The sequence below is a fragment of the Aspergillus bombycis genome (genome assembly GCF_001792695.1).
Source record: "Aspergillus bombycis strain NRRL26010 chromosome Unknown contig00004, whole genome shotgun sequence".
Classification (NCBI taxonomy): domain Eukaryota; kingdom Fungi; phylum Ascomycota; class Eurotiomycetes; order Eurotiales; family Aspergillaceae; genus Aspergillus; species Aspergillus bombycis.
The window spans coordinates 201,238-227,873 of NW_019170006.1; the positions used below are offsets into that span (position 1 = coordinate 201,238).

Below are 26,636 nucleotides of genomic sequence, written 5' to 3' on the forward strand. Positions count from 1 at the left end.
CTCCTTTTCTTTGTACCCTCTCACCTTATCTTATGTAATTTGCACCTACCCATACAGCCACTAAAATACTGCTCTCTTGTTTGCTGTTTCTTTTAGCGTGCTTTTTACGTTTATTTTGAACATGCGGAATGGAACGCTTGGGCGTCATGGGTTGTTTATATTTCTCGACTTGATGATTGGGGTGTTAGAAGTATCCCTTGGCTAAGGGTTAACATGGACATGGACTATGTTGGTTATATCGTTTTGGATGTTTCTTTATATCCCCTTTTGTTACTTACTCATGGCGGCGTACCGAGTCAAAGTATTGTCCTTAGTGAAACAATTGTATGTTGAGTATATACAGTCTCTTCCGAAACCACATAAAAATATAGCTCATAAGATCCATAACGTGTTTCTTTCCCGGTTGTCTCTTTCACGTAACCCCCTGACCGACCATCACATGATTCCACCCACATGAGGGGTAAGATACAAAAGATAAATAGGCCCAACAACAATGAACCCCTCTTCCTCTTTTAGCATTCCATCTGCAACAATCACCTCAGACTCTAGCCATCACTCACCACCAAATAACCGCCGCCATGTCCAGACTTCTCATCCCAACCGACGCCCGAATCCAACCCATCCAGCAAATAATCAACTATCTATTCATCAACCCCGCAAATTGCTATGAAGCTCTCCGCACCCCAGGCTCCACGCCAATCATCGCCCCCCACCGGTTAGATGGACACAAAGATCTCGCCCAACTCGGCGACGCAGTCTTACGCCTAGTTCTTGTGAAGGATGGCTACCAGGCCCATGCAACAAGAGGTACGTTACTCATTAGCCCGCATTTCATATCAACAAAAATAACTCACAAATCCACCAGGGCAAATAAACGACACCCACAGTGGCAAAGCCGGCAACGCTTCCTAGCAAGAACAGGCTTCCAGAAGGGCCTCGACCGCTACCTCTACGTCAACCCCTCGCAGGGCGGTGCCGTCTCCGACAAAGTCATGGCCACAACTGTTGAAGCCATCTTGGGCGCCGTCTACATCGACAGCGGTGAGAACATCCAAGCCGTGCGATCTGTTGTGGCGGAGTTGGGTCTCGCCTGGCATGCATAGAGCTTTCTAGTCTTTTATGTGTGGTAACGTTTTCATTAACCCCGCCCTTTCTTCTATTCATGAGAGCATGGAAAACACGCCGTGCAAATTAATGTGACTTCAGGAGTACGAAATACATACCGCCAGGGAGCTCCCCGGATTCTGTCGTGGGGTATCTCTGCAGCTAGGGGACCGCCTGCACGATCGTCCAGCAGTGACATCCATTTCATACTATCTGATGCTTGTAGTATTATCTGGATCTCACTATGCACGGCGGTGTAAGCGCCCTTTAGTTGCTTTTATAACCTACGGCAAGGGCGCATGGAGAACCCTGACGGCCTGTGGGGCATCTGAAGACACGACGTGCGCGAGATCGGTCAAAATGGGATGGATACAGCGTTGGTAGGAAGTTGCTAATTGCCGCTGTTCCTATTAGACTGGTCTTTGGGTACTGTCAACTGGTATTCCGTGAGTGGTTCCGTAATGTGATTTTGAGGGGCTGAAGGGGGGTAGGGAGAATTATTTTGTTGTTATCAGGCCAGAAAGTTGTTTGCAGGGAAGTGTGCTGTGCTTGGTTCCTTCAATGAGGAGTGGTATACACGTCGTTTTGCGGTGGTAGTGACTGGTTGCTGTTTCTTTGTCGTTTAAGGTACTTCAACATGCCTAATCTCATCACTTTCGGTTTTTTTTTATTATTATCTACATGTCGAACTATATCCCTGCTGTCTAAAGGGAAGTGGTGTGGACAAGATACTTGAGGAAATATTCGATGTTATAAGTTTTCACCATCAGTTCTCGTGATTGGACAGGGTCTGCTTTCATAATAAAATATAAGGCTGCATACTACTAGTACTAGTAGTGTACCCAGCCGACTACTACCTAACTATTCAGATATACGAGACGCACCAAGAGTATATATAGTAAAACCCAAACAACACGTGGGAGTAACAAAGCCGCGATTAACCGCCAATAACAGACAAGTCTTAAATACAGACTACCAATTGCCAAACCCTCGAAAATCCCCAAGTACCAATGCATCCCCAAAAGTAAGGGAGAGAGCTCCCAGCCACAAAACTCACATAACCTTCTCTCTTCCCCCCCAGAGCCGAAGAAAGAAAAAGAAAAAGAAAAACAAGATAAAACCCAATAGTAACACCAAAAGAGGGCTGACTAGGTTGCACCAAAACCGCCACCCGACAATCTTGGCTCCTCACCGTCGTACAAATCAGCGCCAACCTGTCTCAGATTGCGCAATGGATATATGTGTGGGTGTACGGCGAAACGGGCTGCTAAGCCGCCCCAAGACCAAAAAAAGGGTTTAATATTCACGTAGGGGGATTAGACTTTCTTCATCGCTGCCTTGTTGTATGTAACTCTTGTCAACTATGTACTGGAGGGGATGGTAAAAGTCCATCCCAGGAAAACTTTATATCCCAGAGCCGAATGCCGATCGTTCGTTGATCGGCGGACCCGTTGGATGTCCGCGCATTAACGCCCACCTACACTCTGGAGTTCGTACTATCTATAATCGGTATTTGATTTGATTTGATATTTTTTTTTTCTTTGAAGCATTATCGGTTCTATAAAAGGTTATGTTAAGGAAAGCAAAAGTGACCCCTCCCCCGCCACTTTCTTTATCATCTTGTTCGAATCCTATATTCTGTATTATTTTATTTTATTTTATTTTTTGCAAGATCCGGTGGTTTTGGACAACTCAGAATATGCGTGCTAGTAGTAGTTAGTACTCAAGCTACTCGACTCGGCCGAATAGCAGGATTCGAAGGTATCGTATCGTCGTCTGATTAGCCCCTAATGAAGGGACGAGGTAGTATATTAGTAGTTCCGGAGCCGCAATAGCCGCATATGAGGTTGGGATGGTGGATTGAGATGCGCAGCGCCTCTCTCTCTCTCTCTCTCTCGGGGTACTCAAGGAGAGTAATCTCCATACACTGAGATGTGAACGGTGTTATCACAGGAGGGGTCGCCTTTGAACTCCTTCGTACTGCCGACTATACCTGCTACGTCATAGCGCTCGGGTGAGAGGGCGAAAAATTGACTTTGACGCGCGCATTAGCCTCGCTGGATTTCCGTTATGGGCTTATCGCATGAGGGGGATGTCGATCATACACTGCTGTACTGCACTGTGATCCTGGTGGTTAGCATGATGAGCCATCATGCTGCACACCCCTCTCCATTTGATACAATCGCTGTCGTTGGAATGTCCATTGATTGACCCCAAACCCGGGGTATTGAGAATGATCCGAAAAATGTTGGAAGGAATGGCCTATGACGTCGGATCGCGATCGAGGAATCGAAGAGAGGCGTGAAACCTGGCGATTCAGCACAGGACGCCAGACAGACAGGGTAGTAGGAATTAACCATTTTGGGACAAATCAAGAGAAGAAAACGTTGCTTAAGAAGCGAGGGGGCCCACTTTTTCCACGCTAACGCTTCATTCGGACATTCTCGTAGTGTGACTAAAAAAGCATGCCCCATTCATTCCGTTTGTTACCATATCAACTGCTCATATGACATGCGGTATCGTGATCAAACTCTCCGAGATTAGCGCGAGATGGCTATCTTCCATTGATGCCTTTGGGGTGAGAGGGTCAATATGCCCTAGTGTCGTGGTTGTGAGGTTGCCAAGTGCGAAGGATCGTCTGCCGGGATTGTACAGAGCCAAGCTCGCCTCATAACTGAGCGAGAAGCATCACCACTGACTGACTGGGCCGGGGTGTAAGGCGACGAGGAAGGCGAGCCAACAACAACCAAACAACAACAATAACAACAACAACAACCACCACCACCACCAAACGGCCTCGCATCTACTAGTACTGTGTACGAGGCGGCTGGGCGAAACCCACCAGCTGCGAACTGATGAAGCGGTGAGCGTTGCGTGGCTCCACATGAGCTATGGAGAAAAAAGTATCCGCCAGCAAAACAATCGCTGCAACCCCCAATCAGCGTGCAGCATGCATATTAGACCTAATATCATACTTTACTTGCGGCAAGTACTAGGTCCTCGAGCTGACTGTTTAGCTCCCTAATGGGCTAATACTTGGTCCATGCTGTGTTGATAGGCGAAAATTTTTTCTTGCAGTTACATGCACCATGGCCTTTGCTCAATCCTCCACGCCAATTGCGACGACTCGTTGCCTATAAAGAGCCGGCCGTAGGATACCAGAGAAACCCCGAATTCTTCTTTCTCTCTTAGTCTTCCTAAAGAACTTGCACGTTGTTGCCAGCTTCGCATTGTACTTCTAATTGCATCTCCCTTTTTCTTGCTTTGTTTTTTGATCTTCTTCCATAACACATCGACCAATGTTCAGACAATACTCCAACTTCATATCCCACAAGAGGAGAAGAAGCAAAAGCACTTCCCGGGTCCTGTCCGTTGCCCAGTCCGAAGCGGCCTCAGATGCACCGACAGTAAATGAGCCGATTGAGATTTGGACTCACTCGCAGCCCATAGATGCTGCCATCCAGCAACAGAATGACTGTTTCACCACTCTGACTGCACGGATCCACAAATACGATCATGTGGCCCAAAGAGGTAGTGATCGTTTCTTGGAAGACTTGACGGCCACCCTCGATAGCGAAGAGGCCAAGTCGAAAAGCAGCTATCTAACCTCCCCGGTGGGCAACTACGCTAGCTTTCTGTATCCAGAGTGCATGCCCGAAAGGTTGGAACTCGTCGCCTACTTGACCGAACTCGGAAATGTCCATGACGGTATGTTGACCCGGCTACCAAACGCGAGTCTGTATCTAATCATTCATCCAGACCATGCCGATAGCAAGAACACACCCGTGACAGACAAGCCGGAGGAGCTTGTTGAATCGCCCCGAGCCGAAGCCAGGAAGAGACTCCTGGAGAAAGTAACGGGAGAACTGACCGACAAAGATGGACTTGACATTATCGACTGCTACCGAAGCAACTGGCTTGTCACCCCGGATGTCCCCACCGCTGATAATTGCGCCAATCTCGACGACTACGTGGCTCGTCGGCGTCTTAATGCAGGAATTGAGTAGGTTTACCACATGCCTCCGTGTTCGATATGGTGAGACAGAGTCTGACTGGTACAACAGTGTTTACTGGACCCTGATGGGATTTGCCCACGGAACCCGACTTGGAAAGGAGGACCAGGCAATCGTCAAGGATGCGCTGGACGCAGCTGAGCGAACCATGTTCTTCACCAACGACTACTATAGCTGGCCGAAAGAAAAGCGCGAGGTCAAGAAACGTCGCGTTGCGAATGTGATATTGTTCCTCATGCAGCACCAGAACATGTCGGAGGATGACGCCCGTGCGAAGACCAAAGAGCTCATTCTGGAAAATGAAAAAGAGTTCGTCAAGAGACGCGAGGCATTGTACCAAGCTCACCCAGACCTCGCCCCAAAGCTGCGAAAATGGATGGAGGTACTAGAAGCTGCCCTTGGTGGAATTCACTACTGGTGCACGAATGCACCACGGTACGTGGTGCCGGAAACTGCCGATGAGGAAAGTGATGAGGAGTCGGACGAGGAGAGCTCTAGCGACGAGGACGAGTCCGAGGATGAAGACGAAGAAGAAGAAGAAGAGGAAGAAAATGAAGAGGAGGAGGTGCGCGCCAATGGCGTTTCCAACGGCGTTTCCAACGGCATTGTTGACCATGTAGAGGGTGGCGATGAGCCCGAGGAAGTACCAGTGTGGACCCCTCTCGTCAACGGGGAAGAACACGCCGCAGTGCACCTGGATGCCACACCCTTACTAGCACCAACAAATTACATCGGGTCTATCTCGGCTAATGAGGTGCAACTGGAGCTGGTTTCCGCACTTAATGCCTGGCTTCAAGTTCCCAACCGACCTTTGACCTTTGTCAAGCAAGTGGTCAATGACCTCCACGATAGTTCTGAGATCCTGGCCAACATCCAGGACCAATCAGCTCTCCAGCGCCAAAAGACGGCGGCTCACCTCGTCTTCGGTCCCGCTCAGTCCATTAACAGTGCTGCCTACATGTTCGTCCGCGTCGCTAAGACCGTGAACGGGCTCAACTGCCCTGGCATGCTTGACGGCCTTCTGGAGGAGCTTGAAACGCACTTTATCGGACAGTCCTGGGAGCTGAATTGGCGCTTCTCTCTTCAATGCCCGACCGAGCAGGAGTATTTGGAGATGGTCGATAAGAAGAGCGGATCTATCTTCCGCATGTTGGTGCGTCTCATGCAGTCCGCTAGCATGGAAGGTTCGACCCTGGACTTTGAGCTTCTCACAAAATTATTCGGCCGATGGTACCAGATCCGCAACGAGTATCTGGGACTGCTCACAGGAAACAACCAAAGGGGCTTCGGTGAAGATCTGGATCACAGCAAGATCTCGTACGCAGTCGTCAGGTGCTGCAACGTAGACCCTACCGCCAAGAGTATCATCCTGGGCATCTTTAGACAAAAGGCTGAAGGAGCCTCATTGTCTGCCGAAAGCAAGATCCAGATCTTAGAGCTCCTGCACAAGAGCGGTGCCCTGCAGGCGACTTATGACCTGGTCCGACAGCTGGGTCGGGACATCATGAAGACTGTGAGCGAGCTAGAAATAGCCGCAGAAGAGACAAACCCCGGGCTTAAGGCCCTTGTGAAGACATTGGGTGATATCCCAGCTCCCACTCAGGAGTGAGAATCGTTTCGAGAGCAAGTGCCTGCTCTATGATGCATGGGCACTGTTCTACCCTTTTCTTTTCCTCTTACCTACCTACCTATTCCCTTTTATACATCTGTGATGATTAATGTATATGACACTCATTTCTGTAATGGTTCTAAGGCGATGTTCACATGTGTTATGAATAATGAGATGATTTATCTGCTTCAAATGTCTGGGTTGTACGCTAGTGTCTGATTACTATTCCATGCAAAAAGTCAATATCCTATCAGGTAGTGTCAAAAGTGCTTTGAGCGTTCATTGTTTCCCCCACACAAAGGACTTGCTTCCTAGGAGTATAATGGCCCATGAAACACCACGTCTATCAATGAGCGTCAAGGATGCTTGGTGGACATTGCGGGATGTTACCGGGTTCGATATGTACAATAATTTGAAGCATTTATGTTTGCAGCGTCCCATGTGGCGTGTCTCTTAGATACTCCTAGTATTTCTAGGTTTGAGTGTAGGGAAGGTCAAGAGAAGAAACGGAGAAGTCGGGCATTTTCCTGGGCATTCCGACGGATGATCCGGAGAGAGCTAGACCCATTCCGTCATTAACCTTGGAAATAAGTTTAATTTTCCCACTTGTTGGATGTACAACTTGGAAGACATAATCCCTAGCACATAGTACTAGTAATATCAAGTGAGCATTCTTTGTTACCCCCCAAGGTCCCTTGAAGAGACAAAAGGTATTCATTCCCAGGGATGACATTAAAATGCAGGCCTTATCTTGTATGTTTGCATTGTAGGCTGGCCAAGGTGGAGTCTAGTGGTACTCCGCCAATCGACGCGCCTTATCACAATATCTCCTCCGATATTGTTACATTGATCGTCGCTTTCGCATCCACCAAGCCACCCGGCTGGTCCGTGGTAAAACAGGCCTCCTCATTTAGGATGCGGAGCTGCGAGGTTCACCCGGTGGCCGAATTAAACTATAAAGCCTCCCTGTTATCCACCCTGACTCGCATTGTTTCGATTCCCTCCCAAGCTTCGATCTGGGTCACCACCACGTCCCATGCCGTCCCTTAAGTCAGTGATTCATACTGCCGGCCTGGTCGGCGCCGTCGCCGGCCAGTATTTCCCCCCGACCCCCGAAGGCCTGAAGATCATCAATTCGAAGCATCAGGAAGGTGTTAAGATCTCATACAAAGAAGTAGGTGTTATACGCATCTGTGGCTGCCCAGGTTTGATGCTAACCGAACTTTCGTCAGCCTGGTATTTGCGAAACAACCCCGGGCGTTAAATCGTATTCGGGTTACGTGCATCTTCCCCCGGGTACTCTCAAAGATGTGTCACTAGACCAAGATTATCCCATCAACACTTTCTTTTGGTTCTTTGAATCTAGAAATGACCCTAGAAATGCCCCTCTTTCTATTTGGATGAATGGTGGGCCAGGAAGCTCTTCGATGATCGGCCTGATGCAGGAGAATGGACCATGCCGTGTTAATAACGATTCAAATACCACCGAAATTAACCCCTGGTCATGGAACAACTATGTGAATATGCTCTACATTGACCAGCCGAATCAAGTCGGCTTCAGTTACGATATCCCCACGAATGGAACCTATGACCAGCTTACGAGCAGGTGGAACGTTTCAAGCTATCCGGACGGTGTCCCGGAGCAGAATAGCACCTTTTACGTGGGCACCTTCCCTAGCCAGAACAAATCGACCGCTGCCAATACCACAGAAAACGCCGCCCGCGCTTTGTGGTCCTTTGCGCAGACTTGGTTCTCGGAATTTCCAGAGTATAAGCCGCACGATGACCGAGTAAGCATCTGGACAGAGTCCTACGGAGGACGGTACGGGCCATCTTTCACTGCTTTCTTCCAAGAACAGAATGAGAAAATTGCCAACGGGTCCATTGAAATAGATGATGCTCACTATATTCACTTGGACACCCTCGGAATTATCAATGGCTGCATCGACCTCCTGGTGCAGTCGCCATCTTACCCCCAGATAGCATACAACAATACATATGGCATTGAGGCCATCAACAAAACTGTATACGATATGGCGATGGAGGCTTGGAGCAAGCCCGGAGGCTGCAAGGATCAGATCATCGAATGTCGTCGGTTGGCCGCAGAGGGAGACCCCAAGATGTACGGCAACAACGCGACCGTTAACAAGGTTTGTGCGAAAGCGAACGCATACTGCAGCAACCAAGTAGAGGGCCCGTATTCGCTATACTCTGGACGAGGCTACTACGATATTTCGCATTTCGACCCCGATCCTTTCCCCCCTCCGTATTACTTTGGTTTCTTAAACCAGCATTGGGTCCAAGGAGCCCTCGGAGTTCCGGTCAATTTCACCGAGTCTGTCGATAGCGTCTACAATGGCTTTTCCGCAACAGGTGACTACCCGCGCTCTGATGTACGCGGGTACCTGGAGGATATTGCATACGTGCTGGACTCCGGCATCAAAGTTGCCTTAGTATATGGCGATCGGGATTACGCTTGCCCCTGGAACGGGGGAGAAGAAGTGAGCTTGAAGGTGGATTACTCGGATGCCGCCAAGTTCCGCTCTGCGGGTTACGCCCCTCTGAAGACCAATGCATCATATATCGGTGGCTTGGTACGGCAGTACGGAAACTTCTCGTTCACTCGCGTTTTCCAAGCAGGTCATGAGGTGCCGGCATATCAGCCCGAGACGGCGTATGAGATCTTCCACCGTGCATTGTTCAACAAAGACATTGCAACAGGCAAGGTCTCTACCGCCAAAAACAATACCTACTCCACTCGTGGGCCCTCCACAACCTGGAACGTCACCAACACGGTTCCTGACAGCCCTGCGCCTACTTGCTACATTCTCGAGCTGGGCAGCACTTGCACAAAGGAGCAGACTGCGAGTGTCGTGAACGGAACCGCAGTGATCAAGAACTATATCGTATTGGATACGGATTCGTCATGATGATTAGATGTCCAGGTCAGATTTGAGCATGTATTGGCATTTCTCCCTGGCAATACTATTGTACCTAGAATATTCCTATGAAGAGTAGAATGACAGTATACTGTATTACATCAGAATAGCTGGATCATGTGAAAGATGTGGGGCTTCCCGGCTCACAGGCTAAACCATAAAAAGAAAGTTCCCGTCTGATCCAGTGATTGAGGGACTAAAAGGACTGCAAACGAGTTGAGGCAACAGATATGCAACGAAACCACCGGTACTGCATACAATGTCTGCCTCAGCGCGATGGGTATTATCGATATAATCTTTTCCGACTAGGGATAGTATAATTTTCTCCGTTCTTATAGCAGAAAAAAAGTACGAACTTGTGGTATCCGAACATTCTCGAACCTTCGATTGGCAGAGAGGCTTATGCGGTCAACGTCACACGTCACAGTGCTGCTCCATCGGGACTGGTCTGTCGTCACCTGAATGCCGCCGTCTCGCTGCACGATACATGAAGCCACCTTCTACCCTCCTCTCAGTCTCCGTTTGCTAAATGCCGGCTTATTCGCTCTCGGTTTGCGGTGCATCTCTCTAAGTCTTTCACTTCTCGTTTAACATACCACCCCAAAGAATCTCTCACGCCGACTATCTTAAGTCAAAGAAGTTACTCACTCGGTCGCGAATCTTCTACGTCATTCGAGATTCTACTCCCTTGCCGTCGAGGTGGGAAAGACCTTTCGACATTGCCTGACATCGAGCTGGTCTCTTCCCCGAGTTCATTGTCTTATATTCTCATTGGGTCCCTTGAATTAGGGTTTCGTTGATTTTTGCTTGTTCTCAATCTCGCTGCATAATTACCCCACTCATTACCGATTGTTCCCACAATGGTTGCAGAAACTAAGCTGTACGATTCTTTGGGTATCAAACCCGATGCATCACAAGATGAAATTAAAAAAGCATACCGGAAGTGCGCATTGAAATATCATCCGGATAAAAACAAGGATAACCCGTCTGCATCGGAGAAGTTCAAAGGTAGGGTGACTTGACCGTGGTTCCCCCTCCCGTGCTCCCCCAACATGGAATTCCACATACGCCCCCTTTTTCTCAATAGTTTTGGATAATAGCTAACATAGTCACAGAGGTATCACAAGCCTACGAAGTTCTGTCCGATCCCGAAAAGCGCAAGATCTATGACCAATTCGGCCTCGACTATCTGATGCGGGGCGGCCCTGCTCCTCCGCCCAGTGGCGGTGCTGGCGGTGCTGGTGGAAGTCCGTTTGACGGTGGAATGCCGGGTGGTTTCTCATTCGGAGGCATGCCTGGAGGAGGTGGTGCCCGGACCTTCCGTTTCTCGACTGGCCCCGGCGGTGGCAGCGGCTTCCAGTTCAGCTCTGCAGATGATATCTTCCGAAACTTCGCCAAAGGTGGCGGCGGTGGCATGGATCATGACGACCTGTTCGATATCCTGGGTGGGATGGGAGGCGGCGGTGGCGGCGCTGGCCGTAGCTTCCGCTCAAGCCGTGGCCCCAGTGCCTTCCAGCAATCTCAGCGCGCCCCTACCCCCGAACCGACCGTAGTTGAGAAGGAACTGCCATTGACACTGGAAGAGCTGATGCGCGGAACGACGAAGAAAGTGACTGTCAAGAGCAAGACTTTCGATGCGAACGGAAAGCGCACCGTCCAAGATGTAACGCTTGAAGCGAATATTAAGCCGGGCTTGCGGACCGGTTCGAAGATCAAATACAGAGGTGTGGGCGATCAGGAAGAAGGTGGCAGGCAGGATGTCCATCTTATCGTGACAGAGGTAAGTGACAATTCTCGAAACTAGCCCCGCGAATGTAGCGGGACTTGTGACTAACTTCCATATAGAAAGAACATCCCAACTTCAAACGCCAGGGTGACAATCTCATTACAACTGTTGAAATCAGCCTGAAAGAAGCTCTCACCGGCTGGGACCGGATCGTGCGCACAATCGACGGAAAATCGATCCGGGTAGCCAAGCCTGGTCCAACACAACCCGGATACGAAGAGAGGTTCCCCGGCCAGGGTATGACGATATCGAAGAAACCAAGCGAGCGAGGCGACCTGATAGTTCACGTGACGTCCGGTTCCCGGCCAGTTTGACTGCTTCTCAGAAAGATATCCTTAAAGACGTGCTTCCGTGATTGTCTTCGTTCTCTTTTTTTTTCTTTTCTTTTCCAGTTAATACCAGCATTGTTGGCGTTGGGGCGAGCGACGGGTTGCTTGATGATGTGATGACATGGTTTTTATACGATTTCCACTACATCCTGTATCTTTCTAGATTCTGATAACAAAAGCTACGACACTTCCATCTTAATATTTCATTGCTGCTGCAGTAAAAATTGTATAAGAAAGAATATAGTTCCACTCATAAGAGCATATGGTAACACCAAAGTAGTACTGCGTTCTCTATATATTATCCCAGCAAGTCCCCTTAAAAACATAACCTCGCAAATCGTTCCCCAATATTGACCTATATCCTTCATTATCATGAATGATAATACTACTCCATCTCCTGAAGAAATTAAGCTCGGCAAAGCGGGCCGACCCGCGACTCACCTGCCGGGCTATGTATGTACTACTAGTAGTACTTACAGGTTAGAGTATTGTCAGGAAGACTAGAGGCTGGCTTCCGATTGTGCTGTTGAATGACAGCTATTCTATACCACTTTTGTTATTCCTTACTACTATATCCAGCTTTGAGGTTTTACAGGGGCCCCCTTGATGCCTATTCAAGGGTTGTTTCTATAATGGGACCTCCCCTACCTACCTCAGTTACCAGTATCGAGGTCGAGGAGACTCCTTTTACAAATGAAGGGCAAGGCATCACCTAGATAATGAGTCATTAATGATGACAGAACCCACATCGTAAATCTTCCCGGACAGATAGGCGGTAAACAGGACTTAAGTTCGTGCAGACGAAGTTGTTTGGTAGAGGTTAATATTGACTTTAATTGACGTTGATAAGCGATTGACCTTGAGCCACCACGTAGTAGGTAGATGAGGATTTGCGAAGCGGAGACCCAGCAAAAGAGAACCGAGGGCCCAAAGATCGGTGACAACTTCCATTGACGCCTCTTAAAAGAAATTCGAGAAATCAAAAATTCCTAAAGTATTCTCAAGTCTAAACGACAGCTTCATATTGATCTAGATATGTCCAAGGAATATGATCACAGCACAATAGTATACCACTTGGAAAGCAATCACATATACGCCAATATAACAAAACTGTTGCCTTGAACAACTATCGAGTCTATATTGCTCCTCAGTCGGTGTCTGACCTCTATAGAGTATGGTTATCGGCTGACAGAGCTCGAAATTATATGTCTTGTATAGATCGTGAGGAAAATCTAGTATTTAATTGAAGAAGCACCCGAGTATCTACTAATACTATCTATAATATATACAGTCTATTCAGCACCTGTCCAAATATATAAACAAACCAGTATATAAACAGTGCCGACCGCTAAATGATAAATCTATATTTAATATACACTTCCCAATAGAGACAAGCATAGTGACTGGGGATTCCCACGTAATTTATATCAGACCGCAGGTTCGCAACAGGCGCCACCACGTATTAAGCCCTCACTACGTTCAAGTTTAGAAAAAAAAAAGAAAGAATGAAAGAATGAAAAAGAAAAGTCAAAGAGAAAAATAAGAGGCGACGAAATAAACAATCAGAAGCAATTCCCGCTATCTGTCCCAAAAAGGAAGTCCTTATCTTATCGCCAAAGCACCAACACTAACGCAATCAAGCAACGAGCACTCCCCGTGACGACAAACAATAAATGCGGAGAAGCAAGCTCCAACTCTCCCCAGCCAGTAACTACCGACAACTCTCAATCAAGCGATACAACAATGCGTCGCAGAATCACCTTCGTTCAACATCCCGAGACCCCATTTTCCCTGGATCAAGCGGTCCTAACACCGGATGCCCTCACCGTGAATGGGATTGATGGTGCCCGTGAGGAACGGGCAACGTTTAGCGTTGATGAGCTTCCCGAGGAGGTATTTTCTTGTTTTTAACAGCCTACCCTTTAAAATCAAAAGGTTGTATGGTGCTAATGTTAGATTCTGATTATTTTAGCTTGCAGAGGTCTTGAAACAGTGTCATCAGCTTCATGTCCGGTGGGCGTCGGAAAGGCGGTATGATACTGTTGCGCCGTTTTCGAGTCGGGTTTCGCCTGGATTGCATATTTTCTACACACCTGTTGATGGTTCGTCTGAGGAGAACAAGTTGTGAGTTTCTATTGCTTAAGATATGGGTGTGCTTGCTATGTATATATTGATAGTTTATTGAAGAAAATCGTTGTGTGCGCTGTTGAAGAGGACGTTTGATTATGGGTTGAAATGCAAGAGTCCCGAGGTTGGTATTGCGTTTCTCTGTTAAGCATACTTGTGACTGACAGATATTACAGGAGTCTTTCATTACGCCTCCCATCTTGTCCACGCGTTTCGCTTCCACCGCTGCTTTCCAATACCACAGTTTACTTCCGTCCCTTGACAACCTAGTTGCGTATATCGAGAAAAAGATTTGTTCGTCGTCCGATGAGCAATGTCTCCGTTATGCTGCATCGATTCGGTCCGCGGACTCGGTTGATATCAACTACGATAGTATCTCGCATTCGCTGACTGTCTTGGGGTATTGGTCACAACCGCCGGAAAATGGATGGACGGATGAGATACGGAAACATGCTGCGGGAACGGATCAGGTTGAAGTGGGGTTATTAGGCACCGAAACGGCGACAGAGCCCGAGGATATTAAGATGGGAGGGCTACTGGCTGTTGTTGGGAAGGATGATCAGTTGAGTATGCTTAGAAACGGATTGCTGGGTGCGTTTGGTGTTGCGTACGGATATGGTACTGATGATTCATGGGCAGAGCCGACGCTCTTCTCTTTCCCCTCTCGCCATCAGCCTCTCCCGGAGGATGCAACATATTCAATCTCGTTTACTTCCCCGACGGGTTTGCATCCAATCATGACCATCTCGATGCCACCGTCATCGCTTAACCCCCCGCCTGCTCCGTCGGACGCGACATGTGCGCTTCACACCTACCTGACGCTCCCATCGACGATATTTGGCGATAAGTATCAGCTTTCGACCACTGACCCGTTGTTCCTAGACTCTCACAACTTGGTCGCTCTTCGTGCAGTCGCTGGAGAGACAGACCTTGAGGCGCCAGACTGGTTTGTGTCTCGCTGGGGATCAAATTGGTTGTTTGAGCTAGCCACACCTTCTGAATCTGAACAAGTTCCAGAGGAGTGGAATGTCACTATTCCCCTCCATCTGCGGTACTTGCGGCCGTCCGAGTCTGGTTACCGGTCCGCCCCAGTCCCATGGCCAGTGGTATTTTGGGCTTGCACGGCTGAGGACGGCACCAAGATGGGGGTAAATCCGTTTGACAGGGTCAACCTTGGATGGGAGGGACTGTTTGGAACTCGAACCATGTTCTACCAGCTGCATCCTTCATCTGATCGGCTTGTTGAGAAGTTGGAAGTTCCGGTTCTTCAATTGGATGATAAAGGGTTTTTCCAAAGTAAGGCGATTGAGTTGGGGACCATGATTGTCATTGGCCTAGGGTCACTGTGGGTATTATGGAAGCTGGGTGCGATAGCCTGGTCATCTGGAACACGGCCACAGAGAAGGAGTACCAAGCAAAAGAAGTCTGAATAGACTAGCCACGGCCTCGTAATATAAGCCTTTATTTATCACCCATACGGCTGGGAATCATAGGAGCGGCATCCTGTTCCATATCATCAACTACCCTTGATGCTTCATGTGGTATACGGTTTTGGTAGAGCACGCGCTAGTTGTAAACTGAAATATAAAATATCACATCCCTGGCTCCGGCAGCGGCCATGAATTGTCGGTTGCCAGGAAACTTTCAAGGTCAAAGTTTTGCAGGCCAGGCATATCAATCACCAAATCACTCAACCATGAGAACCCCGGGTAATCCGCGAGGGAGTGAGTCGACTCAATTGTGGGTTCCGTGATCTCCGCCTGTGGAGCTGAGGCTGCGGAGTTGGCACGCAAAACACCTCGAAGGGTTCTCGCGTCCTCTTCCTTTCGTCGCTGGTGGAGCAGGATCAGCAGGTATGCCGTACTGTAGGCCTCCCTCATGACGTCTGTATCGTACGCTAAGGCGACCTCACGCAGTGTCTGCATTGCATCGCCTAACAGTGCTAACGAAGCGCGACTGTCGATCGCTAGTAATGTGCAAATGATCTGGAAGGGTACGTTGGCGGTCTGATGCCACGGACTGATCGATGCGATCATGTTGCGAGAAGCCTGAAGGCCCTTTCTTGCTAGCTCAAGTACTTGGTCAAGGAGCGGTCCAGATATAACGGTGTCGAGGCCACGCAAGCGCCGGTAGATGCAGAGCATCAGGTTGCATTGGGCCAGGGTATGTGAGGCAAGGGGGTGAACGATCTCTAGAACATTCACCAGCGCTGACTCTAGGTCTAGGGAGTCCTGCGCTTTGTTTGGGTCCAGACTTTCTGATATTGGGAGAAGGTTAAAAATCTCCCTAGTTGATCTTGGAGTGGGTGGGAGGGATGTTGCTCCATGTAAGACGACGCGGGAACGTCCTAGCTCGAAAGAGATCCAGACGTTAAGATGGCGCGCATGGCAAATAGCCTCCGCCGGATTTCTGGTTCGCACGTCTCTGCCGATTGCCCGAGGACTGTGTCTGATGAGGGCTCCAGATGAAGACCGGTGGCTTCAATGAGATGCATCAGCGAACAACTGGCCATCCAAGCGGCATCAGGAGCAGCTGTGGTGCGCAGGTATGCCACTCGAAGCACCCAGCCAGTGACAATGTCGACTGACGAAGGCTTTTCGGAGAGCATGTGCTGGTCAAGGATTAAGCGGGCGGTCTCGGCCAGCTGAAGTTCTGCTTGGGGTGCCTGTCTGCGTGAGAACAGATACCCGAATGCTGCAACGCCGCAGAGCACGGCGTCATACGGTCCGTAGGGCAACACAGACTCCGATGATGTGGGGAGCCATCGTCTTCCCAGTTGGCGGAACAGATGTTCCCGGTCGATGAAGCCGTAGCACGGATCTACCTTCTCGAAAAACGTGGCGGCGAGCAGTTTCATTTCTTCCAGAGAAATGATGTCTACAACGCTTACTGCCCTGGGCATTGACGATGGGGGCATCGGAGAAGGAGTCGGATGACGAGCGCCCACGTTCCAGGCGAACAGATCTAGCCTCGGGGCATTAGCTGGGTCGATCTTGAGCCCCAGCCTCCGTACAAATGCTGCTCCTGAATTGGCTTCCAAGGAGCTAACAGGTATGTCAGGGGAGTCGCCTTTAGTCCCCTCGCGGTGACTCTTGGGGATAGATTCATTACGGGACGTAGTGCTGACTATTGGAGGAATTGATTGCTGCGGTCTAAAAGACCTGGCGTCCTTTTTCTTGCGGGACAGCAGATCGTAGTGGCAGTCGATACCAAATTGACAACATGTGCTGCAGGGCTGGTCACCGGTGCATTTACGTTTTCGTGATTGGCAGGAGACACAAGCGATCCTGGAGCGTTTTCTCGCCGTCTCACTCATTCTTTAGTGAGTATGGACTCAGGTCATTGTTTCGGGTTCGGTTTAATGTCTGGAGAGGTACATGGCAAGTGGACCGAGGCCTGGTCGATGACTGATTTAAATGCCATGCGCAGATCGGGTATAGCGTCGCCCACTCCTCTTGGCATCATGCCCTAACAAACAAACAATACGAGTCCTACAAGTCCATCGCATGCATATATGGCTCAACTAGTACCAAAGTAGGACGTCGCAATTACTATTGGCATGCGCTGAGCATGGAGTAATACTCCATGCTTACTGTACCTTGTACCTTTTGCTAGGTAGACTGATTCCTTTTTGACCAAGTATTCTCAGTCAAAGAAAACAAGGTAATTACTGATTTACTTTCCTATCCCAGATGACTCAAGCTGACTACTATGGTAATATACACTGCTACATCTGCCGTTATACGTTTCATATGGAACCATATGATTGTGAGCGTTATTACAAGGGTACAAGTCTACGCAAGAATGATGGAGCTGTACTCCGCAACGCCGAGGATGTAGAAGATCTCCATCTCTTCCGGATGAAGGTCTGGTGGGCTGTCCATCGCATGAGTGAGTCATTTATAGCCTATCAAACATCCATACGCGATGTATTCACATCCCATAAGTCCTCTATAACCAGAGAGAGCATACATGCCATATCTCAGGCGTTGCACCATCATGTTGGCGCCCTTGAATACGGAACATGGCCTGGTCTCGCGCAAAGTGTGTTTCCTATGCCATTGGTCTAGCATTAGAATGGGTAGATTGCAGAAAGTTGAAGATCCAAAATTGATGGCCTGCCCGTCAAAATGTGCGGCGGCTCGGAACCTGCAACCTCCCAGTAGAAATTCTCTACCTGATCGCTGATTGCCTTCCCTCGAAAGCCATGGCCAATATGGAGAAGGCTTTAGGTCTCCGTTTCGGTAACACCTTCTGGTATTCTCGGATCCCTACCAAGATCTTCCATGAAGTAAAGGATGTGGCAGATGAGGACCTCGATTGGCAGCGTCTATGCTTGAAACCGGAAAGACGGCTTGAGAAATCCAAGGCATTGACTACACGGAGATATTTAGTAGAATGCCTAGATGAGATCCTGAGTTTTATGAAAACGTTGGCGGATAGCCGAATCTAGAACACTGTTTGTGGAAACAGTTGACGCCTTCGTGAGGCAGACTTCTGTACATCCTCAACCTCTAGCCATCGTAACCTTACACGGAAACCCCTGGGCAGGATGGCCCGACCCCTTCTGCACCATATAAGCCCGCTCCCCATCCATAGTCCCGATACCCGCAGACGGGTGCAGCACTTGCGGGGGCCAAGGGGAGATGCCTAATAGTAGTCATGGCGCCGTCGAGACTGGCCAGAAGGTATCCGAAGGAAGTTAGCTCCTCATCAAATCCCCGTCAGACTAACCGGTGTTTATTTGTTGCCTACTTGAGGTACGCAAGCTAGCAAGCCATAACATTTAGTTACAATACGCTAGGGCTGGTGATGGCCAGATGCATTTGCGCAAGGCTGTATATATCAGTTGACTACAACCCACCACTTCCGGTTCATCTACAGGCGAGAGATAATCACCAAATGGGGCAATGCTACTAAGCAAAACTACACTATTGGCCGTGTCTGAGCTACCTTGTATATGAACTACCCAGTTCCTTACTCAATCCTCATAGTTACGGCCGTCGGGATAACCCATGAGGTCCTCCAGTTCCTTGAGATCGGGCATACCCGCCGGCCCCGGCATGTAATGCACATTGTCACGAAACGTGGTACCATTCCACCAGAGCTCGTTCTTGTGAAGGGCGTCCATGATCCGCGGGGCATCTATATATGTCCGGATCTCGACCATCTGATCTTCATACCATCTCGTTACCCACACATTTACAATATCAAAGTCATCACCTGGCATCAGCACCACCACAAAGCACATCAGCACCATTCCAACGAGGTCGTACCGGGGATTACACATACCCGAGTTCATGACGCCCTTGAACTGAATCTCTGATACCGACCAAGCACTATTACAGCCCCCATGGATAGCCTGTGGATGGATCTCGAATTTGTCTGCATGGTCCAAGAACAAAACACTCACTCGGCGCAATGCATTGACGTAAAAATGGAGCAGGTCGTTGTAATGGCCGGCTATGGGGTGGTGGCCCACCACGGTGAAGCTGACATTCTTGTGGATCAGGGTGAACAGTTTAGACATGTCTTTCTCGAGATCTTTGAAGGAGTCCCAGATGTGCATTTGCGTGACGTATTTGCAGTGGGTTGAAGGGTTGTCAAATCGGAATCCTTCTCGCTCCTTGTCTCGGGGGTTCTGGGGGTTGTCGATGATGCCATCGCCATTGCAGTGGCCGTCTGGATCGACGATGCCGGAGCATCGCAGCCCGGGTCTTCCCAGTGGTTCGATGGCTGTGAAATGAGTTGCCGGTGAGGTGGAGATTGGAGGGACGCTCGTCCCAGGGAGAGTCTTAGTAGGGTAGTTGCCACTAAAGCGTGAAGAAAGGGTTTAAATATGATCATGACAGAATAGAGCTACTTCGTTCGCGGTACTGTTGTTGATGTAAATACATAGTTTATATCAATCTAGTCTAAGCGAATACCTCGAGGGCCCTTTATGAGTCGGAGCCTATGGGTGCTTTGAGGACAAGTGCGGAAATCACTGAAGTCCCCGGAAGTATAAATGTAGAAATCTACCGATCAGGTGTCGCTAGATTTGTGTCACCGCTGTGCATATTTCCATTTGACTAGCCGTGGAAGTTTCTCGGAGATCATTCGGGCCATGCCGATGAGAAAAGTTGCCGTCGGTGCCAAGCAAATCCCCCTGATAAATGTATGAAATTCCCCGGACTCTTTGGCACCGGAAGACAGCGGCCCAGACTCTGTCATTGGTAGGACCCGACAAGTGAAAATTTTTTTACCCTTGGAAGTACTACTACTACTACTACTACTACTACTACGACTAGTACGTAGTAGGCTAACCTTGTATTATGCTTGAATAGGTGAGGATAGGACAACTCATCCGAGATGATCAAGGCCCACCAGTGTTTGCTACCCAATGATTTGATCGTCCTGCGTGAGTCACGGTGGCGATTCATGTTGGTCCTGTACGGCGGAGTAGTATTACTGTCAGAATTCAATCGATCCGAGATTGATATTGATCTATTGATCTATGGTGTATGATACTAGTATGATGGTCGACTCTTCCAAGCAGGGGTGTTGTCCTTACTTAACCAGCCACCGTGTCTCCTTTTACCGGGGGGTAAGTGTGGAGGGCGTAAAGAGATAATGGCGCGGTGGAGAATCGATTGGATAATTGGGTTTATTTGAAGACGCCGATAGAAAAAAGTTGCCATTCCGATAGCGCAGGCAAATCGCGCCAATATCGGCGCCCTGATTGGGCGGGACCGCGCAGAAGTCGGTGTAGCGCGTCACGTGCCTGGGACCGGGCCGGCACTCAGTTTCTTCCGCTCTTCCTTAAGATCCGCCGCTCTCGTCACTCTTCCTCTTCCTCTTTCTTCTCCTCCCATTGACTCATCCCATATCTTCAACTGATCAGACTCTTTGCACGCACATCTCGTCGATGTCGATCTAATCAACCCTTTCTCAATCCTATCTTATCCATTTGTTTAGTGACTGGTAACAGCACCGTCGCGCTTATGCGTTTTTTCTCGACTTTCACTTCTCAGGTATGCAGACCCCATTCAGCCCCACGTGACACTCGTGATGGGACCAATCCATGCCTGTTTCCGGGCCGTGGTTTACGACCACCTATGGTCAGTATGGATCAATTGGGACTGACTCGGCATTGCTTGCAGGACTACATCTCGGATCATCTCTGGAAAGCTTCCGGAAACTACTGAACCCTTTTTCAAACATCGACCATAAACTCTTTCACTTTTAAATCCCTTGACATAACATGTTTGCTGCCCGAATCTTCAAGGCAATGCCCGCCAGGGCCTCTGCCTTCCCTTCCGTGAACGCTTCTATCCAGTCTCGGTTCATGGCCACTGTGCGCAACGGTCGCGTTGCCCACGAGCGTGCCACCTTCACGATCCGAGATGGTCCTATCTTCCACGGGAAGTCGTTCGGAGCTCGCTCTAACATCTCCGGCGAGGCCGTCTTCACGACTTCCTTGGTTGGATACCCTGAGTCCTTGACTGACCCTTCCTACCGTGGTCAGATCCTGGTCTTCACCCAGCCCCTGATTGGCAACTACGGTGTCCCCTCCACTGAGAAGGACCAGCACGGCCTTCTCAAGTACTTTGAGTCTCCTCACCTCCAGGCTGCTGGTGTGGTGGTTGCCGATGTGGCCGAGCAGTACAGCCACTGGACCGCCGTCCAGAGCCTTGGCGAGTGGTGTGCCCGTGAGGGTGTCCCTGCCATCTCCGGCGTTGACACTCGTGCCATTGTCACCTACCTGCGTGAGCAGGGTTCCTCTCTGGCCCGTATCACTGTTGGTGAGGAGTACGACGCCGACCAGGATGAGGCCTTCGTGGACCCTGAGCAGATCCACCTTGTCCGTCAGGTCAGCACCAAGGCCCCATTCCACGTGAGTGCCGCCGATCCTCAGTGCCACGTTGCCGTCCTCGACTGTGGTGTCAAGGAGAACATTCTCCGTAGCTTGGTCAGCCGTGGAGCCAGTATCACTGTGTTCCCCTTCGACTACCCCATCCACAAGGTTGCCCACCACTTTGATGGTGTCTTCATCTCCAACGGCCCTGGTGACCCCACCCACTGCCAGGAGACTGCTTACCACCTGCGCCGCTTGATGGAGACCTCCCAGGTGCCTATCTTCGGTATTTGCTTGGGACACCAGCTGTTGGCCCTTGCTATTGGTGCTCGTACCGTCAAGCTGAAGTATGGTAACCGTGCCCACAACATTCCCGCTCTGGACATGAGCACTGGTCGTTGCCATATCACTAGCCAGAACCACGGTTATGCCGTTGATGCTTCGACTTTGCCGTCCGACTGGAAGCCCTACTTTGTGAACTTGAACGACTCGAGCAATGAGGGTATGATCCACAAAACCCGTCCTATCTTCAGCACTCAGTTCCACCCCGAGGCCAAGGGCGGCCCGCTCGACTCCTCCTACCTGTTCGACATCTACCTTGATAGCGTGCGCAAGTACAAGGCTAGCCAGTCGGCTTTCCACCCCACTCGGGATAGCCTGCCTAGCCCTCTCTTGGTCGATCTCCTTGCTAAGGAGCGTGTTGGCGTCCAGCCACTATTGGCATGCAGAACGTAGCCGCTGCTGCAGCTGCCGCCGCTTAAAAGAATGGCATCCTCTTTTTGGTCTTTGTGCGTGGAGTCTGGGTTAATGGGTTATGTGAATGTCATTCAATTCGGGTTAATATTTAGTACGGTTCATATGGGTCTTTCTAGCAATTGAAATAACTTGCTGTTACAATTTGGAGTCTTTAGGGTATCGTGTAAATGCCACTAAGCGCTGTGTAGCAAATGTAGGGGTTCTAGCCTGTAATATCTGTCTGGCCTCGGCTCGGGGTCACATCGTCGTATCACATTTAGTCTTAATGTATTCGTTTCGTAAGAATAACCCCCATACCGCAATTACTTCGCAACTATCGAAACCACATCCTCATCTGCCACAATATGTCCCAATCCAACTCGCTGCGGGATATGCCGCGCACTTGCACCCCACACCAAAGCATACTTAAACGATTCTTTCAACGTCCGGTGAATGCTATCACAGACCTCCTCGATGGAAGAGTTGCTCCGTACAATCAACGCTTCGCTGAAATCGGGCTCTTCTCCTTTCCTGCTCAAGGTTAGATATCTTCATCCGTTTACCGGGTTGCGGGGGAGACGCGTACCGTTTCGTGTATACTCTGATCAAACGGAGTTCTTTCCAGACCCGCTCAACCACCTCCTGAACGCCAAGGTCTAGTTCGCAACTCATTACGGCGGTATGTGGTTCACGAGCGAGTTGATTCAGGAAGTCAAGACTGATGCTGTCGATCTTGTTATATACGTAGAGACTGTCTTAGAGTTAGATTTGTCCAGGCACAATTTTTTGAAACGTGGAGTTTGGTCTCACCATCTGATGTATTTTCTGTGATCTTTCATGATAACGTCGATGAAGTCATCGATCGTTGCTGTTGCGGTATGCATTAGTGCACGATTCGCTAGGTGGCAAGGTATTAAAACATACCGTATTCATCTCGGATCAGAACTTCACAGTTCAGCATCTTGTAATCACGGAGGACGTTGAAGATGAGCTTCTCGTCGAGGTATTTCGGGGGCGTCTGGAAGGTGATCTTCACTCCGCCAGCTTTCTTTTGTTTGAGGTAGATGTTTCTAGATCTGTTAGCGATATAATCGTTTGGCTTATGTCCAAGGACAGCTACTTACGGTGGCTCCTTGTTGAGACGAATACCAACGGCATCCAATTCCGCCTCTAGGAGTGCCCGCTGCTCTGCGCGTTTAGTGGCATCGAGAACCATGAGGATCAAATCACTAGTCTGGTAGCCGGTTAGACACATAGCTATCCATCATCTCCTTCCAGCCACGAATCGTAAAAAGTAATAGAAAAATGGGCAATGAACTAACCTTAGCAGCAGAGATAACCTGACGACCTCTTCCCTTACCCTCAGCAGCTCCCTCAATAATACCAGGAAGATCAAGAATCTGGATCTCCGCACCCCCATATTCTAACACACCCGGAATAGCAGTCAACGTGGTGAAAGAGTACGCAGCGGCCTCACTCTTCGTCTTCGTGATCTTGCTTAGGAACGTCGATTTACCGACGGAGGGGAAACCGACAAGGGCAACACGGGCATCACCGCTTTTGCTGACATCGAAGCCTGCGCCACCGCCGCCGGCACCACCTGTCGGCTCCAGAAGTTGGGCTCTTAATCGGGCGAGCTTTCTGTCGGAGCTGTTAGCTAGCTGTTTTGCTCTGATTGAGTGGGATAGAGTGGTTTGTACCCCTTCAGCAGACCCAGATGGTATTCTGGTTATGGGTTAGAACTTAATAATATCTTTGTAGTATGGAAGATATAGCTGTGGTAATGCGCACCTGTGGCCTTGTTCTCTGTTATCGAGTTAGCGGCGGGGTTCTGAATAAAGTCGGGGAAGGGTAAGGGGACGAAAGAAGCTTACTCTGCGTCCTGCGCATCTCATCCTCAATCCTATTGTATGATATCAGAATCTAATCCCATTTGGAAAATCCATTCCGAGGCGATTCGCTCTTCCAAACGTACTCTTTAATCTTTTCCGTGATGTTCACCATCTTGCCGGTTGGGAGCCCCGCGGACTCAAAAATTCAGCGATAACAAGTACTACTGCGACGAAGCTGCCCGTGAATCGGGTTCCCTAAAGGGTGTCAAATGTAGAATATGCCCGAGATACCAGGATACAGGTACTCTGGTCTGATCTTCTGCGATAAGAGTGGGGAGTCTGGGGGGAAACAATCATGTATCAAAATCTCGCAAAATAACTGCCTTACATAATCGGCGGTTCTGGGGATTCTGCCATTCCATTTTGACCGCGTTGTCGACCGCTTAGGTGGTTCCTCTGATGTCAGAAGATGATATCTAACCCACCAGACATGTTGGACAGTAAAGCTAAATCAGGGTTACAATTATATGTTCCTTCAATTCCTCTGGATATGCTTCATAAGGATCCCTTGCTCAGGTTCGCGGCATACTCGGAATATCAATACCTCATACAACCGCCACGGTCATCGGCAAAACAATAGTCCGACCAGATACCAGACGGCAAGCTCGAATAATCTCATCCCAGACCGCGATAAAGATCAAGACAGACCTCAACCTCCAATCTCAACCCCACCACAACAACCATGGCAGACACCGTAGTGGCTGATCCGCCCCAATCTACAGAACCCACAACTTCACCAGAAGAAGCAAATGCACCAGATGAGCAAGTTGCCAGCGAGGAAAATGCCCTCGCCGTCACCCAGAACGCTGAGTCCGCCGTCGCGGAGGGCGCGCCAAAGAAGAAGAAGATAATCAGGAAGAAGCGCCGTCCAGCACGCCCCCAGGTCGATCCCGCCACAGTCAAGTCAGAACCGCCTCCACAGACCGGTACGGTCTTCAACATTTGGTATAATGTACGTTTTATATGTTGTTCTTCCTTCTACACAATCGCACCATGCGCTTTGTATCTATATCAATAATTTGAATAATAGTAACTAACAATGGCCCCAGAAATGGTCCGGCGGCGACAGAGAGGACAGCTACCTATCGAAACAACACGCCCCATCACGATGCAACATCTCCAAAGACAGCGGCTACACACGCGCCGACAAAGTCGTCGGCTCCTACTTCTGTCTTTTCTTCGCGCGCGGCGTGTGTCACCTCGGTTCGGAATGCCAGTATCTGCACCGTCTGCCCACTATCCATGATCTCTTCAGTCCGAATGTCGACTGTTTCGGCCGCGACAAGTTCAGCGATTACCGTGATGATATGGGTGGTGTTGGTTCGTTTATGCGCCAGAATCGCACGCTGTATGTGGGTCGGATTCACGTTACGGATGATATTGAGGAGGTTGTTGCGCGGCATTTTGCCGAGTGGGGTGAAATTGAGAGAATCCGTGTGTTGACGTCGAGGGGTGTGGCATTCGTTACGTATACTACTCTTGCGCAAGCGGAGTTTGCGAAGGAGGCTATGGCGCATCAGTGTAAGTTCCTCTTTGTGTGTTGGGGTTTTGAGGATGGCCCCGGTGTGCTGACTATCTGCAAGCTCTCGACAATAATGAGATCCTGAATGTGCGTTGGGCGACGGTCGATCCGAACCCATTGGCTCAGAAGCGTGAGGCGAGAAGGTTGGAGGAACAAGCTGCTGAAGCGGTACGCAGGGCGTTGCCGGCAGACTTTGTTGCCGAGCTTGAAGGGAGGGATCCTGAGGCTCGAAAGAGGAAGAAGATCGAGGGCAGTTTTGGTTTGCAAGGGTATGAGCCTCCTGATGAGGTCTGGTATAGCCGGACGAAGCAGTTGGAGGATGCAGGAAATGGAGATCAGGGTCAGCTCGAAGCTTCGAACCAACCACTCATGCTTGAGAATTCATCTTCTGCTCCTGCTCCTCCGCAGGAATCGGAAAGCAGTGGCATCTTCTCAAGCTCTACTGTTGCGGCATTGAGGGGGCTAGCGGGCGGCAATGTTACAACACAAGCTCCGCAAGCCTCGGGAGGTCCTTTGGTAGGCTACGGAAGCGATGATGAAAGTGATTAAACCAGGTTGTGGTATATTGCGCCTAAAATTATGTATAATAACAAAGATACCTTGAAACGTCACATTGTTTGCTCGCTGAATTGCATGGTATATTTGCGGGTATAGTTCGCTATAAAATGCTGAGAGGAGATAAGACATCCAACACCATTGCCAATAATATGTCAAATAAACGCGAAAGTGAATAAGATATTTCA

General features: G+C 49.4%; 10 protein-coding genes across 10 annotated transcripts; 7 read left to right on the forward strand and 3 right to left on the reverse strand.

Moving 5' to 3' along the window:
• Positions 1-578: 578 nt before the first annotated feature.
• On the forward strand, positions 579-1,103 carry ABOM_001099 (ribonuclease III domain-containing protein; the record flags this gene model as incomplete). Its single annotated transcript, XM_022528229.1, has 2 exons — positions 579-807; positions 922-1,103. The coding sequence occupies 2 exons, from the start codon at positions 579-581 to the stop codon at positions 1,101-1,103; spliced, it is 411 nt and encodes a 136-aa protein (XP_022394025.1).
• A 3,300-nt stretch (positions 1,104-4,403) lies between these two features.
• ABOM_001100 (putative geranylgeranyl pyrophosphate synthase) lies at positions 4,404-6,726 on the forward strand (the record flags this gene model as incomplete). Its single annotated transcript, XM_022528230.1, has 3 exons — positions 4,404-4,812; positions 4,864-5,107; positions 5,169-6,726. The coding sequence occupies 3 exons, from the start codon at positions 4,404-4,406 to the stop codon at positions 6,724-6,726; spliced, it is 2,211 nt and encodes a 736-aa protein (XP_022394045.1).
• A 1,036-nt stretch (positions 6,727-7,762) lies between these two features.
• On the forward strand, positions 7,763-9,656 carry cp1 (putative carboxypeptidase S1; the record flags this gene model as incomplete). The annotated part of the gene is made up of 2 exons (XM_022528231.1): positions 7,763-7,900; positions 7,959-9,656. 2 exons carry the CDS (start codon positions 7,763-7,765, stop codon positions 9,654-9,656), a joined length of 1,836 nt encoding a protein of 611 aa, XP_022393958.1.
• An 869-nt stretch (positions 9,657-10,525) lies between these two features.
• ABOM_001102 (putative DnaJ domain protein Psi) lies at positions 10,526-11,765 on the forward strand (the record flags this gene model as incomplete). Its single annotated transcript, XM_022528232.1, has 3 exons — positions 10,526-10,673; positions 10,781-11,445; positions 11,511-11,765. The coding sequence occupies 3 exons, from the start codon at positions 10,526-10,528 to the stop codon at positions 11,763-11,765; spliced, it is 1,068 nt and encodes a 355-aa protein (XP_022394060.1).
• A 1,758-nt stretch (positions 11,766-13,523) lies between these two features.
• On the forward strand, positions 13,524-15,340 carry ABOM_001103 (uncharacterized protein; the record flags this gene model as incomplete). The annotated part of the gene is made up of 4 exons (XM_022528233.1): positions 13,524-13,673; positions 13,753-13,904; positions 13,968-14,031; positions 14,084-15,340. The coding sequence occupies 4 exons, from the start codon at positions 13,524-13,526 to the stop codon at positions 15,338-15,340; spliced, it is 1,623 nt and encodes a 540-aa protein (XP_022393960.1).
• Positions 15,341-15,499: 159 nt separating this feature from the next.
• Positions 15,500-17,223, reverse strand: ABOM_001104 (putative C6 transcription factor; the record flags this gene model as incomplete). Its single annotated transcript, XM_022528234.1, has 2 exons — positions 15,500-16,193; positions 16,277-17,223. The coding sequence occupies 2 exons, from the start codon at positions 17,221-17,223 to the stop codon at positions 15,500-15,502; spliced, it is 1,641 nt and encodes a 546-aa protein (XP_022393956.1).
• A 1,665-nt stretch (positions 17,224-18,888) lies between these two features.
• ABOM_001105 (uncharacterized protein) lies at positions 18,889-20,329 on the reverse strand (the record flags this gene model as incomplete). Its single annotated transcript, XM_022528235.1, has 2 exons — positions 18,889-19,720; positions 20,214-20,329. The coding sequence occupies 2 exons, from the start codon at positions 20,327-20,329 to the stop codon at positions 18,889-18,891; spliced, it is 948 nt and encodes a 315-aa protein (XP_022393953.1).
• An 821-nt stretch (positions 20,330-21,150) lies between these two features.
• On the forward strand, positions 21,151-22,479 carry cpa1 (carbamoyl-phosphate synthase (glutamine-hydrolyzing) CPA1; the record flags this gene model as incomplete). The annotated part of the gene is made up of 1 exon (XM_022528236.1): positions 21,151-22,479. One exon carries the CDS (start codon positions 21,151-21,153, stop codon positions 22,477-22,479), a length of 1,329 nt encoding a protein of 442 aa, XP_022393998.1.
• A 323-nt stretch (positions 22,480-22,802) lies between these two features.
• ABOM_001107 (putative GTP binding protein (Gtp1)) lies at positions 22,803-24,483 on the reverse strand (the record flags this gene model as incomplete). Its single annotated transcript, XM_022528237.1, has 10 exons — positions 22,803-23,010; positions 23,066-23,230; positions 23,290-23,347; positions 23,404-23,549; positions 23,604-23,713; positions 23,802-24,120; positions 24,180-24,204; positions 24,271-24,285; positions 24,354-24,382; positions 24,455-24,483. 10 exons carry the CDS (start codon positions 24,481-24,483, stop codon positions 22,803-22,805), a joined length of 1,104 nt encoding a protein of 367 aa, XP_022393896.1.
• A 525-nt stretch (positions 24,484-25,008) lies between these two features.
• On the forward strand, positions 25,009-26,442 carry cwc2 (active spliceosome conformation promoter CWC2; the record flags this gene model as incomplete). Its single annotated transcript, XM_022528238.1, has 3 exons — positions 25,009-25,323; positions 25,421-25,892; positions 25,955-26,442. Coding segments are annotated over 3 exons (1,275 nt in total), but the record flags the coding sequence as incomplete, so codon positions are not given.
• Positions 26,443-26,636: the final 194 nt, after the last annotated feature.